A 15,486-nucleotide genomic window follows, 5' to 3' on the forward strand; every position below is an offset into this window, starting at 1 on the left:
TCGGGGCAGATCGAGACTGACTGCGACTACCTGCCCCCGCCCCACCCCCCCACCCCCCCCCCGACAGGACATGGCGGCACCATAAACTCTTTCTATTTTTGTTAATTTTTTAATTATACAGATGTCCAACTTGACATTGGATTTCCCCAGAAGCCCATTATCATGTTTCAGTTGTTCAAGAAATGTAACACTTCCTGAGTATCACCATTCTCCTAAGAGATTAACTTTTGTAAAAAAATTCATTTAAAAGTCAAAGAAAAGTCAAAGTAAAATTTCAAGTAAAATACATTTCGTTTTGGGCAGAAAGCTGAACAAAAAGGGTGCATCGTGCATATAGGAACCCAACTGGCGTTAACAAACTAAAACTAAAAATGTCATACTTCATACAGAGTTGAAATACAGCCTTGTGTGGTAGTCATCCATCATCCAATGAACAACCTTTGTGTTTAGTAGGCTAAGGGTCAGAGGAGTGTGAATGAATCAAAACTAGTGAGTTGGGTCTATGAGGATGTGGCATAAGCATTTAAACCAGCCAAACAGGGACTAAAGGACCCCCCATCGCTTCTTTAAGTAGGAAAGTAAGTTGGTATACTCATATACCTATGACCTCATCCCACTACATGATGAAATGAACTGCAGTACACTGTAAAAGGCTTTTCATGTTTCCTGCAGACCATTACATATTGTGGCATTTCCATTAACCCAGTCTTTCATGGGTTGGGGGTAACATTGGCTCAGGAGGTAACCCCCAATTGCTCCTGACGAGCTGGTTGGTGCCTCGCATGGTAGCCAATCGGCATTGTTGTGTGAGTAAATATTCTCCAGAGGACTCCAGCTTCCCCCATTGGTCAAATCACTGATTTGGCTACTAAAACACACCACAGGCTAACCACTGTAGCTCAGGCAGTTTCAATGCAGAGGAAACGCCGTTTGAGTGAGGACCAGTCGATCGAGGTCCGCCAGCTTTAAGGACAATCTAATCCGTTAAATTCTCTGTGAATGACCTAGGATCCAGCAGCCAGAAGGCTCCCCACCGATTCTTGAGCAAGGAAACACGAGCAGATCCTTTTCAGGATGTGACTTATAAATGATCAACCTGTGAATCCACTTCTACCCAGGTCACATCCAGAATTGACGTGACTTCAAACTGAAGCTTGAAAGAGCAACCATGTTCCATTTGCCCAATACAATTCCTCTGTCCTCGCTTCCTTCCCTTGAGCTAGGAGCAAGGAAAGGATGTGAGGAAAGGACGCGAGGAGGTAAAAATAAGCGATTGGACAGAGCCGCAGAACTCCAGAAGAAACCATTTGGACACCTTCCCATCAGCCACTTGTTCTTACCAGCTAGGCTAAGCTGTCCATAGGAGAATGCAGATATTACTAGTACTCTATTACTATATTTTTATGAGTATCACATGGAGAAACTGCATAAACCCCAACACTACCTTTATAGTGAAAAACAACCTGTAAGAGCAAGGGAAAATTTTTTAATCAAACCAAATATTCAAATTGCCATCAAAATGTCTCCCTTCAGGTGGTGCACGGCAGAGAGCAGAGGTGGGTGATTCATCCCGGCACTCCCCCGGACTCTAGCAGTCTCCCCGCTACAGCCCCGTGATTTATTGGCAGATATAAAACTCAATAACACAGTACTTAACATTCACAATAAGACTCGTAATGTCATTAAAACCAAAAAGAAACTTTCATCAAGGTAACATCAGGCAAACACTATCTTCTCTACTTCTCCCTCACCCCTTCTTCTCAGCGGTTCAGAATAAACCTGTTCGGCTGTGCGCTGTTCTGAATCGCTCTCACCACGGCATACGGTAAAAAACGGCGGTGAGCGCGTGAACGACTCCCTGGCCCTCACTAACGTGTTGCTCCTCATTAGCATACCAAATGAGCAGCATTAATTATCGCTCAAGCTGAGAGGGCCACTCGGCTGAAAAGGGCAGGCAGAGATGTGCGCAACAAAATAAGTTAGATTAATAGCGGCCACTCCACTCTGTGTCACCGCAAAAATTTAAGTGGCTTTTTTTTTGAGAGAGAGAGAGAGGCTAGGGACCAGTGTCAATATGTCAACATGCACTGATGTATTCGAGCCGACCTAGAGGTTTGCTCAACTTCTGGAAAGTTCTAGCTGGTCTGCCCATGGCTGAACCTGTTATTAACACTGCTCTGCTAAATGAATGCTTCAACAGAGCCCTAGATCCATCCGACCATTATCTAACCCGCTTATTCCTGGTTAGGGTTCCGGGTGGCCTGGCTATCCCAGCATGCATTGTGTGAGAGGCAGGAATAGACCCTCAACAGTTTGCCAAACCATCACGGGGCACACACACCATTCACTCACACAATCATACCTACGGGAAATTTTAGAGTCTCCAGTTAGCCTGAACTGTATGTCTTTGGACTGTGGGAGGAAACCAGAGTACACAGACAAAGCCCACATGGACACGGGGACAAAAGTAAATAATCTCTGTCTCAGAGAATAATTAAGCAACATGGCTCCAGTGCCCAGACATCACACCGCCAAGCAGGAACTGCAGGCCTTTAACAGGGTCGACTTAAAGATGGACGTCTCCGATAAGGAGAGGCCACAAGCCAGACATAAGAATAAAGAGTTCAGTTTCTGAACCTGAAACAACCCCCTCTTCCTTCCCCCCGACAAAGAACAAACATTAATGTGTACTTTAAAAACCAACATCAAAAAATATTACTAATACGAAACAATAGCGTACTTTGTCAGGTTGTTTTACATAGATAAGCCTGTTGAGTAATGTATTTTGGGTCAAGACCGACAAAAACAAAACTGCTTTGCTGTGAAAAAACTATCGTTTGTGGACCTACATTTACATCATTGTTTGGGGTCTGTTCCACATGAGCTGGATCAGGAGTTTAATTCATTATTAAGAGTACATAGTCACCTGGGCTCATTAAAACAAAACCAATTATGTAGATATATGCTTCAACTTCCATACAAACATGCTTTTATATACAATCCAAGAGAAGGCCACACAGGAGCACAACAACAGGGCCTGACAATCTAACCTGCAATCTCTCAAATACATGCCCAATTGGCAAACAAATACCCTACACACTGCTGCATGAACCTGACCAGCTGGGATGCATGTTTTTAGCTTGGTGATGTGCTCGTCCCCCCTGAAAAAATGTTTGCTAAATATGATAAGCCAGGGGGTACGTGGAGAGGGTCTGAGAGGGTATTTGGTTGACAAGTTATTACCAACTTCTTTTTCATCGCTTTTGTTCATCGATTACAACCCTGTTCCTGAGATCTACCATTAGTTTTCACTCTAACCTTAACAAAGGACACCTTATTCAACAGCTAGAGATGTTGTTTTGCTGCTAATTAGTAGAATCAGTTGTGCCAAATTAGGGTTGAAATGAGAACCTACACAATGGTAGTTCTCCAGGAACAGGGCTGGGGAGAGCTGATAGGTACAGTAGTCTGCCATGAGGAAAAAGATTCACTACCATGGCTTGATACAGTGCACGATACATCAAAAAACAAATTCATATGCAAAGCCACCGTAAGCTCCACACGTGTGGAGTTCTGGTTATATCAAATCGTAATGCTCCACACGGTTTGTCTAAAATGAACTGAAAAGCAAGTCAATTACACACCTCGTCATTTGAATACAAATCAGTGAGCTACTGAGGGTGACAAAGGAAAAGATGGAGATTTACATATCCAACAAAACAGCCTCCTGACATCAGTCATCAGAGCGGTGCGCTAAGGGGCTGATTTCAGAGGTGGAAAATGGGGATGGTGGACGTCTTCATTAAAGACACCACAGCTTCCCATTGTTGGACCAGCCTTCAGGCAGGGCAAAGCTTTTGTTTAGGGAAAAAGGGGAAATGGACTAATTCTCTCAAACATCTGTCTCTGTGTGATGTAGTGCACCAAACACAACAACCCAAGTCTCACAAACAAAATGCTTGCTTTGTGTGCCATCAATACCATTCATTTCAGCGTGTGGCTTGTTTTGTTTGTGAGGTACCAAAATGAACCAGATGGAATAATAACTTTAATGGTGTAGTAAATGGTTAAGCACTATACATATACTGGGCCAATAGACACAGGCGATGAGAGTCCCACTGCTCACCATATCTATTTGCAAATGTTCCTGTACCTGAATCCATCATGCACAACAGCCGAAGGGCATTCCTCCCGAAAAAATTCCAGCCAATAATGGGCCTCCAACAGCACCAAGCTGCCACAGCCACACTTAACAAGACACAAATTGCTAGTCAGAAATGAGCTGATGCTTCAAACGGCAAACATATTTCCAAACACTCTGATTGGTGAATAGTGCTGCAGCTGAAAAAAAAAATTCAGATAATTTGAATGCTAATGCAGAAGAACATCAAGGAGTTCTCCACGTGTCCCGCTCCAGAGAATCTTAAAGGTACGTAAGCTGGTGTCTTGGTTCCACACCAAAAAATGCAAACCATCCATTAAAATGGAAGTTGTGGGAAAGGGGGGGGGGGGGGGTTGAGATATCTCATTATGAGAGAATGCACAGGTCATTTGTTGAGAGTGGTATAATCAGAGTGATTAAGGAGGAGAAGGCATCCAGGAGGTTACCTTGGTCTCCCCTGGCCACCTACACACATACAGTATGACCAGCAAATTAAGAAGTAGACAGCAGCCTAACATGGAACCCTTCAATTATCTTCAATTATTAGTGGTTTTCCCCACTGACACATACTGTATGCCTCTTATATGGAAATATTCTGTGTGGAATTAGTTCACGCATGAAATGACCATTCCAGACAGAGTAGGCAAGGCAGAATGCCTATGCACCAAAGCAATGCAGGACAAATACAGTATTCATGTTATGTTAGTTCATCCTTAAAACAGCCAGATCATTTGCCAGTTTTGGCAGAGAGGCACTTGCAGTTGCAAACACAGTTGCAAAGTGATAGTTTTAAGATAACTTGTAAAAAGATAACTTAGTAACAGCAATATGGCTCAGTCATAGTATATACCAAATAGCTAATGCTGGGGAAAAAATGGAAGCATATTTTCTCAAAATCAATACTTATATGTGGAGTTGTCTTCGGTAAAATGCATAATATACAGATAAGTGGAGCTAGCCAGCTTGCTACATTGAGTTAAAAGAAACTTAAATCAGGAAGAGCTTGGCAGATTTGTTTACCAGCGACAAATATTGCATAGCACATAAGCAATTTCTGAGGTAATGAAGACAATTTTGTGTTCTTACAATTGACCAAGCCATGCCAAGCAAAGACAGCTCACTGTTTTTTCCATTCCTAAAATTAATGTTCAGAATTCTCTCACAAGATGACAAAATACAGCTTCTATATCTTCTTTGTGCAATGTGGCACATGTGTTGCAAGAATTGTTGAGAGGGCACATTCAGTATGTATTAAATTGTGCCAGAAACAAAAGAACATTGCAACCTTTGTAACAAGCTTTACCCAGGGTTGTGCTTTTATTCACAGTGGAGCCCGGGTGAGTTTAACTTACGCTTGGAGCTCAGGAATAAAGTGCTCACCAAATAAAGTGCTCACCAAAATCACAATAACAACCACCAAGAACAACTCATTATGCCACGCAGAATATGACAGGATGACAAAAGGCACAATTCTTTCAGGATCAGAGTAATAACACGACTAATCAGCATGTTCTTCTCATAGTTATAAAATGCTAATATAGTCTTCAAAAAGTCAGTAAAGCCATTCATTTTATTCAGATGCAAATGAAGCCCACTGCCAATCAATGGACATTCAATATGTCTACATAACCCAAATATATTTAGGGACAACTCCCTATTTTTATTTTTCATTATTCGGTTTGATCTAAAGAGGTTCTCAAAATGTGTGTTGATTACCACACGCTTTGCTAGCATGCGAACCTGCGCTAAGAACAACATTCTCCCATCCATTCCTGGTATGATCACACGTGCACACAAAGCATTCTACCGTAAACAAAAGGAAGAAATAAATCACAGACAGAGCGGCAGCTGGTTACTTAAGAATCGCCTTTGAAGATGCATATTTGCCCACAGATCCCCATCAGTCTGTTCCGGGTGTCCCTTGGGGCACACCCAAAGCACTGCCTGGGGAGGCTGATCAAATTCAGGTGAACATACGACGCTGCCAGCTCTGACCCCGATCGTCATCGATTAGGCAGCGAGCTCCGACTCGCATCTGCGCTACGTCAGATCAGAGCTGAGGGACCGGTAATCAATCCGCTAATGCCGTCTGATCCGTCCCACAGCGGCTCTCTCCGGCCGTCCGTCCCAAAAACACAACGCAGATGGCCGCACTAGGGATCGGCGTAAACCGCGAGGCCTGCACTAGGAGCCCCTAATGGCATTACAGCCCTGGCTTTAATTCCCCCTGTGGCCCTTCCCCGCAACCCAGGGCCGCGGGGCCCTCTGGTCAGTGTAACGGGAAGCAGACTGGATCGGATCAAAGCCACGGCAGACGTACGTGGAGCTCGTCAGGAATGTGCTTATCTCACTCGCTCTCGCGCTCCGTAGCCGCCGGGGTTCTCGTGTACGTGTGTCTCTGCGCTATTACGGCTCAACCCGGGGGATCAAAAAGAGCTGATCAAAGACGGCTCATTCAGGAGGATGAGGTGGCCAGCGTGGCGCTAACCCGCCCATCCGACGATGGATGTCACCTCAGGCTGAAATTAATGGTGCAAACGCACGACACCCAAAAGTAAAAAAAAAAAAGATTTCAGGAAACCTTCAAGGAATGTTGCCATTTGAGGTTCATAAACAGGTTTACATCTTGGGAGGGGGCTGAGCTGAACATACCAATGCCCTTTCATCACTCATAAAATAGACCATGGTGAAATATTTCATGAGGGACATGAGAGGAGAAGAACAGAAGTAATATAAATAAAAAGTCTAAATATGAGACTAAAATACTAGTTGAGATGGAGTCATGTTTTGGTTTTTGCCGTGTTAGAGCAGAAGTAATATAAATAAAAAGTCTAAAATACTAGTTGAGATTGAGTTATGTTGTGGTTTTGGTTCGGAGGGGAAGACTCACTTTGGGATCTGCGTCTCATCCACTCGGTTCCCCAGCTGGAACTCGTGGGACTTGCTGCGGTGCAGGGCGGTGAATCCGGGCAGGAGGTGGATCAGCTTCCGGGACGAGGGCGGGGGCGTCCCAGGCGCCTTCACCTTGTTCCTCCGCCTCATGGGTGGCGTTCCGGGGGGGGTCATGGTGTTGACCACCAGCGGGGTCCGGGGAGGGGTGTGGGGGAAGTGTCTCTGGCGGGGGGAGGGGGGTAAGGACCGGTGCCCGGCCTCCAGGGGGGGCAGGAGCCCCAGGTGGCCCTCCACAGTGAGCCGGTCCACCTGGGTGTAGGAGGGTCCCAGGGCCTGGGGGCTGTTGCAGAAGTGCTGGTTGTACTTAGACTGGACTTTGGGGCTCTGGGACAGCTGGAAACGGATCCACTGGCTGGGTTCCGGCTGGCCCACCTCCTTTCCCGAGCTGGGCCACTGGATGGCCCAGTCCTGCTTGGCTTGGCTGCTTCCTACAGGAGGGGGTAGAGTTTCAAACATGAGCAGGCTAGACTGAGTGCCTGCGGGTGGACGGCAGAGCTTTGGCGCGCTACACAGGAAGCGGAGTGAGGAATCTCAGAGCCATGAGCGTGAGGGCGCCATAGGGCATGGCACGTGGGGCGGTGTAACATAAGCGCGACAGGAAGTGCTATACGCCAGACAACACAGTCACTGACCACACCAATCCAGCCATCAGAGAGAGAGAGAGAGAAAGAGACAGAGAGAGAGGGAGACAGAGAGAGAGGGAGAGAGAGCGAGAGGGAGGGAGAGAGATAGAGAGAGGAAGAGAGAGATAGAGAGAAATAGAGAGGGAGAGAGAGACAGAGATAGACAGAGTGAGGGAGAGAGACAGAGAGACAGAGAGAGAGAGAGAGAGGGAGAGAGAGAGAGAGCGTAAGCAAGATGGAGCTGTGCAAGAATGAGGGTGGTCATGTGATGCGCGGGCCGGCCGAAGAGAAGAGAAAAACAGAGCGGAATGATCCAGCGTGTTCGGCCACAGCGAAAAGAAAGAAAGCAACCATTTCAGCGAAAACACGTAAAAACAAGAACACATCACCTCCGTTATTGTGCAATTTGTCATCCTCAAGTTCTTCTTGAGAAACAAAAAACAAGAAAACACAAAAATCAACTTTACTGCAGCAGGAACATCCTTGACCTGACAATAAATAATTTATACAATATAGTATTAAAATCTCTTCTTAATTCTTGTTAGGATTGCATATGTTTATATAACATAGGCCTGGATTCAGTCAATGCTTGTCCTTAACTTTATTCAATAATTAAAGTTCCAGTGTTGGCACAGTTCACCGAATTTCATGCTGATGACTAGTTTTTGCATTTAATGATTACAGTTAAGACATTGTGTAGAGTGACTCCACTCTATGTTATAGTTAAGACAAATGCTGAACAAATCCAGGTTCGTTTTTTGTTTGTAAACTCTGCTGAAAAATCGCTTAAGCTAGGTTTGAAACAGCTGGTAGCTGGTTGACCAGTTCAGACTAGCTCCATACTCAACATGGTTTGACCAGCTAAAGCTATGTTTTGAAACAGCTGGTAGTTGGTAATTCCAAGATGGTCTACACCAGGGAATGCAAAATAATACAAAGACAGGAAGGAGCTGAAACATGTGCGGGTTACAGAGTGATATAGTAAACCTTGCACATCCGTGTTTAAGAACACCACAGCTGGAAACCAAGTATTGGCATGAGTTGCACACAGTCTAACATAAAGATCTGCACAGAGAAGCATACTCCTGCGCTGACCAGAGCATGATCTGTAAGGGTGTCATTCCATTCTCGTGTCATTCCATTCTCGTGTCATATGTGATTAAATTTAGAGATACAGCTCCTTAATGCTGCTCACAGACTGCTAGGTGTGAAGATTGCCGGGGGAATGTGACTTGGTAATCTCGCCTGCACATACCAATCTGACTGATCCGTAGTTAATGAACGGGCCTGGTACGATGACACATTATTACCTCTCGATACGGAAGTGTTTTTTTTTTTTTTTTGCCTTTTCATGGATGATCTGCCAAAAAACCGCGAGCTGTAAATTAATTGATTTTTTCCCCTTTGATTAACAGTCTAGCGCTTCTCCTCTGACCTCTCTCATTAACAAGGCGTTTCTGCCCGCAGAACTGCTCCTCACTGGATGTTGTTTTTCGCACCATTCTCAGGAAACTGTTGTGCATGAAAATCCCAGGAGATCAGCAGTTTCTGATATACTCAAACCACCCTGTCTGGCACCAACAATCAAATCTATTTCCTTTTTACTCTTCTTATTACTTAATCTTTTGAACACTAAAATCTTTTCAGGATATGGAAGACTGACAGTGTCAGTGGTAAGTCATACATACGTATGTTCTCTTTAATCTGACAGAGGTTGTATTTTGTTGTGATTCCATAAGAAAAAAAAAAGGCTGAGAATGTGAGACAAAAACAGGTTTCATGGAATATATTTACCAGCATAATATCTTCAGTATCATCATCAATATCTGGAGGTGAGTGAAGATGTGACTAATGTTTAGATTCTGAATTGTGTTGGTGTTTTATAGAAAGTTTGATATCCAAATGTGTAATATATATTTATACATTTGCTCCAGCATAATATGTTCCATATTTTCAAAACTGGGAGGTGAATGAAGTTGGAATTTATCCAAATGTTAAATGCTGTTGAAAATGTGGTACAATGGCAGAATATTCCTGTTGAATATTTTGTAGGGCAGAATCTCTGATTTAACCAAATTTTGAAAATGAGATTTAGAATAACTTTACTTGATGTTTTTCCAAATATATATTCCTTTCGGAAATGAAATTCATCGGAGGAAGGCTTTTGGAACCAAACTGAACTGAAAGGTATGAAAAGTTGATGTTCCTCTCCTTTGAATAAAGTCTTAACTATAACCCCATGTAGTGCCCTGAAATTCTTTTTCTATGTGCACTTTATTTCAAAGAGCACCCGTGGTGGATAATTACTTTTGCATGCCCGTGAAGCTTCTCTACATTTTTTCTTATAGTTCTCAGATTGTGGAAAGTTGTTATTCTGATACTTTTCCTTCAGAAAAGGGCAGTGGGACCAGCAGCACAACAGGAGAGCTAACATTCGAGGACAGCAAAAGAGGAAAAGCTGCTATAACATTTTGTGCCAAATGTTGCATGTTGGGTAAAACATCTAACTGAAGGCGACTGAGTCTCCAGGCAATGGGATGAATTCAGTCAGATCCATGGGGATCCACGTTTTAAAGCTTTTTAGTGACTCCTGCTGATTGACTGGGTGCCCATGGATTGCATTCTAAAGCCGCATATGAGAGGTCTTCCTCTGACTCCACCCTATGTGTGCTGAGCTGCAAGTCTGCAGTGTGAAAAGGAGCGGGAGATACCACATGGAATGTCCACACTCTCCCAAATTTGCAGGTGGCTCACACCTGTACATGGCTGAGGTCGCAGATCATTGGCCAGTCCAAATTGAGCTGGGAAATGGATATGCGTATTTTTACGCTGGGGGCCAAACTGATTTTATTAGATTTTTTTAAACATCCAAAAAGAAAGTTGACCGGTACATCACATTACTTGGTTATGAAAGTGTAATATACTGACTGTCAATTTCTGAATTCCATAGTCATTATATTAGCAATTAGCAAGGCTTTAGACAGTGCAGCTCAATAATGAATTTATCCTGCAGGGGTTTTGTCGGAGAAATTGAGGTGAAGAGTTTTGCTGGATGTGTCCCAGTAGGGACAGAGCTATGCTATTCTCAGTCCTGGAATACATTATCTTCCTCTATGCCCCGCATCGTGAGCCAGCACAGTTCATATCAGCTCCTTGAGAGGTTACCCAGGAGCTTCTCATTACACAGACAGACGGACGGCTGTTGGGAAAAAGAACACTTGCTATGCACCTCTGTACCTGAGGGGCGGGTCCCTGATCTTGACGTCAGCGCGATGGTGATGACTCATCGGCTAACGCATGAGAAGACCTCTCCCTCCCTCCCTCCCTCTCTCTCTCTCTCTCTCTCTCTCTCTCTCTCTCTCTCATAGTCTTTCACTCTAACTCTACCAATCTATCTCCCTCCCTCTCTCTCTCAGTCTTTCTCTCTAACTCTATCACCCAATCTATCTATCTCCCTCTCTCTCTTTCTCTCTGTCTCTCTCATAATCTCTCTCTCTAACTCTATCTCCCTCTCTCTTTTTTAGTCTGTCTCTCTCTCTAACTCTATCTCCCAATCTCTCTCCCTCTCTCTATCTGTCTTAGTCTCTCACTATATCTCTCACTACTTCTATTGCCCAATCTCTCTCTGTTAGTCTCTCACTCTCCCTCAGCCTCTCTCTTAGACTCTTTCTCTCTCCCACAATCTCTCACGAGCCCCCTGCTCTTAGGTGACATCCACCTATGCACACACACACCGCAATTGGTGCCCTTTTTTTCACCACAGCTCGGAATAACAGCATAGTACTAAAATAATAATAATAATAATAAAGCTGGGAATAATGACATCTCTGCTGCAGCGGATCTTCCGGAAAACTGTCCCTGGGGGGAGGGGGCGAGCACGCTAACCGAGCCCACCTGGACTCCCACGTCCTCCCGCCTCCGCTAGCTCATCGAGGAGATGAGAAAGTGCTGGAATTACGCATCCCACATGCGGGGGCAGGGCGACTGGGGCCGGGGAGTGGGTGGAGGGGTGGGCTTCACAGAGGGCTCTGGGGGCATAATTAAGCCGACGGTGAAGCTCTCTCCAGAACAACCTGCCCCCACTCACCAACTGGAGAGGCCCAAGGTCCCCAGAGCCACACTTGGGCACGGACAGACACCTCCACACCCCCCACACACCCCCACCAATGGACTCCAGTGAGCCGCACCTCGACGAAAAGCAAAGAGTCAGACGAGGAGGCCCACGACGCCTCCTGAAGCATCACTGACTTTAAACAGACGACGTCGGGCTCGTCTCGTCCAGGGTTTTAATCAGCTGTGGGGCGAGACACGCTCCATGTGTCCTCTCTCGACAGAAACACGAGCGCACAAACCTTCCTCTCCGCACGTTTCTCTGCCCTCGGCGGGCGGACCGCAGCTGGTTCCTAATCAACGTTCCTGCAGTTATACCGTCACGACTGCTCTCTGTGTGTCCGTGCAGAATGGAATATGTCAGCGTGTATATTCAAGCCAAATACTTTGCTTCAAATAGTTTAGCACTTTACACACCTGTAAAATATATTAACAAAAAACATAAAATGCTTCCTGGGTCGGTTTAACAGACACAGATTAAGCTTAGTCCAGGAGTGAAAAGAGACTTATCGCTGACCAGGTGTAAATTGAGCTAGCAAATTCACATGAAAAAGACGTGCTATTGCACTCCACTCACTTTCCTCTCTCACTCATTACCGCAGACCGAATCAATCACTTATTTAGATCCACATACAAACCAGCCCTTCAACAACTGAACTGAACATCCTTGATGCGGCTAATCTGTTAATCACCTGTATCTTTCGCATTGACGATGTGTCATGACATTTGCTCATTTGAATCTCTTCCAGGAAGCTCTGAAACAACCTTTACCCAATGCAGGCCAAACTACTGCGTAAATTACCATAAACCAATTAGCTGCTTTGTATTCAGACAACTACCAGGCAATATAAATACCAGCAGTACAAAGACTGTAGCCATTTACTGACTGAAAAACAACTGAATCGTCTTGCTTGCTATCACTTAGAAACAGCACAAAGACAACACGTCTTAAACTCAATGATGGTTCCAAAATATGTGAAACTATGAATATAATAATTGAACCTGACATCATATAGCAAACACATGAACAGGCGAGCGATAGTCTAATGAAAGAAAGAGGCACAGAAATGAGTTGGTTATTGAGGAGTCGCACTGCACAAAATCACAAAATGGAGTACGGGCTATTTCACTATGCGCCGAGCACCTTTCCGCGCTTAAACCAATTTGCGGCCCGCGTAGAGAAACGGCGGGGCATTTAACACGTACTGCCCTCGGCGGGAGAAACGCTGGAGATAGCGTACGAGACGCCATCCACCGCCCGCCTCCTCTGGGTCCCTGAGGGTCCGTACATCCCTCCTCCCCGGGTCACCCTCGCTCCACATCTCCCAGACGGGCCGGATATTCGCAGGTGTGAACGCCGCACATGCGGTCTCAGGTGGGCTTTGTTCTCCCAAAACCACGGAGGGCCGCTGACTGCCCAAAACTGACATTCCAGCAGTCAAAGAAGATTTATGACCACTTCCACCCAGAATGATTCATGGTAATGGTCAACAGATAGGCTGCCTGTTAATTGGCAGTGCAGTCCCCACGCGGGGGTAAATCCTGAAAGAGCAGGTCTTAATAACAGCATAATTGCACTAATTAGAGCTGAGCTCATTCTTTTGTTTGGGGAAATGGCAGGGAAATGTCATGAGACGGTTATCTGATCCACTACGTACCGTGGTAAAAAGGGATTAGATGGCATTGTGCGTACGTGCCAGCCACTTAAAACCAGCTCTTTTCATGGGAAATCCCCAAACAGTTCATTCATGCAGTATATAGAGCAAGTATCACTTGTGATTAATTAGTAAAGGGTGTTCTTTATACACTTCCTGTGCGTTGCTGTGGATTCTGGCTGAAGCATGCTTTTTCACAGTCTTTTGACCGTTTGAAATGTGTGAGGTCAGAGCTGCTCAAGGCTGCCTTTTCTTATCTCTGGACAAAGACACGCACCGAGAACACAGGAAACCAACGCTTTTCCGTACAAAAGCCCCTGCTCTCAGAGTCCGTATCGCCAGGGTTAAGTGCCGCACTCTCCAGGCTACTCTTATCAAGCCCTCATTTAGCCGTGCATTTCAACGGAGCGATCTTGGGCAAACCATGTCGCCTCGTCCTGGCAATCACAGCGTGGGCTACTTTCATAAGAATCGCTTTCCAGGACCCGGCTACGTCAATATGTCAATATCGCTGCGTGTGCGCTGAGGTGACATGGAAAAGCCCGGCTGGACTGAGATGAGGGCATTAATCACCCACATGTCATTTGGCAAAGTCGGAGGCGACGGCCCACAATCAGCCAATCACACAGCCCGCTGGATAGATCCAATCGCAGTGCTGTGTTCCCCAGGATTTCCTCCCATACAATGGCCCTGGCTTGATCTGGCTCAGAAAACTCCGGCAGCTAAAGGTTAGCGGTTAGCGATGACTCGACTGGAGGAGATAAGGGCCAATAACAGCAGGGCTGGGCTCCAGTGCTGGAGGGGAGTGGGCTATTGGCATTGTTAGCAGGCTTGGATGGAGTCACGAGCCCGGGTTCGAACAGCCTCTCATGGTCGGTGCGCCTGCATGCGGGGGAGGTAAGATGAGGTGAGGAAGGGTGGGGGATTGGTGGGGTCCAGCCAGCCCCCTCTCGCCCCCTCGCCCCGTGACAGCCCATATCACCCACAGATGGTAGTTTGAGGCCAGTTAGCGATAAATGAGAAGATGTATGAGATCTCCAGACGCAGGCAGCAATGAAGGGGGCTTCAGGGCAACGGGGCCCAGGTTGACGCAGAGGAAACGAGAGCGCCGCAGTGGGAGAAACTGGCCGCTCTGTCATCCAGAACAGGAGGAGGCTGGGTAGTGAGGGGGTGGGGCAGCTGAGTGGTAGGTAGCAGCAGACACCCCCCGCCCCCCATCCCCAAAAGGTCCTCTGGGTCTCCTGTGGAGAGGCCTGAAACAGACCCGCCGCATTTGCGTCAAAGTTAACAAAAATACACTCGTCTCAAAAATACAATCTCTTCTGACTCCTCTCTGACTCGCCTCCCTTCCAGCGCGCACAGACACAGGAGGACGGCTGGTTCCTTTTCCACCGCTCGGCAGAAAGCACGGCGCCGAACAAAGTTCTCTCAAATCCAAACGAAAGACTTTTCACCTGTTCATAAATTCATTGTTGCCCCACAGATATAATTTTGAAGGCCATTTCCATATGCAAACAGGGCAAGATAATTTAGAAATTCAAATTGTGTTCTATATATTTTTTTTGTAAATCAATCGACTGAGAAACTGAATAAAGTGAATCTCCCAGGGTTTCTGAGTACAAACACAGACGTACGCGGAGATTCTGTTTCCCCTTGAAAGCTGATCTTCCATTAAAAAAACTCAATTAATTAAGGAAGGACCGCAGTATAATGGATGAAAATGACTTCCAGAAATGATTGTGATCCTAAAAATTAATTACTCCCTGTTCCACGAGGATCGGCATGGAGGCCGAGCAAACCGCAACTCCATCGGAGCTGAACAAATGCGTTACAAGCCAATTACAGTTTTATACAGGTTTCATAATGGGCTTTCCTCCGCACACACAGTGGGGTGCAGATGGGATGAGGGGGAGAGGTTTCCCATAAGGCAGCTTTCCTCTCAGAACGAGCAGGCAGTGAATTTCATTATATAAGGCGTGCGCTT

At 45.7% G+C, this 15,486-nt stretch overlaps 1 protein-coding gene across 2 annotated transcripts in view; it reads right to left on the reverse strand.

Moving 5' to 3' along the window:
* ksr2 (kinase suppressor of ras 2) overlaps positions 1 to 15,486 on the reverse strand; it is a 101,370-nt gene that overhangs the window by 57,261 nt on the left and 28,623 nt on the right. For both annotated transcript variants that reach the window (XM_061261807.1, XM_061261806.1), the window contains exons 4-5: positions 8,127 to 8,162; positions 7,053 to 7,542 (exon numbers count right to left, since the gene is read on the reverse strand). In XM_061261807.1, coding sequence (XP_061117791.1) covers positions 7,053 to 7,542; positions 8,127 to 8,162 — 526 coding nt within the window. The remainder of the gene's footprint in view (positions 1 to 7,052; positions 7,543 to 8,126; positions 8,163 to 15,486) is intronic.

This window comes from Conger conger, chromosome 11, assembly GCF_963514075.1.
Source record: "Conger conger chromosome 11, fConCon1.1, whole genome shotgun sequence".
Taxonomy (NCBI): domain Eukaryota; kingdom Metazoa; phylum Chordata; class Actinopteri; order Anguilliformes; family Congridae; genus Conger; species Conger conger.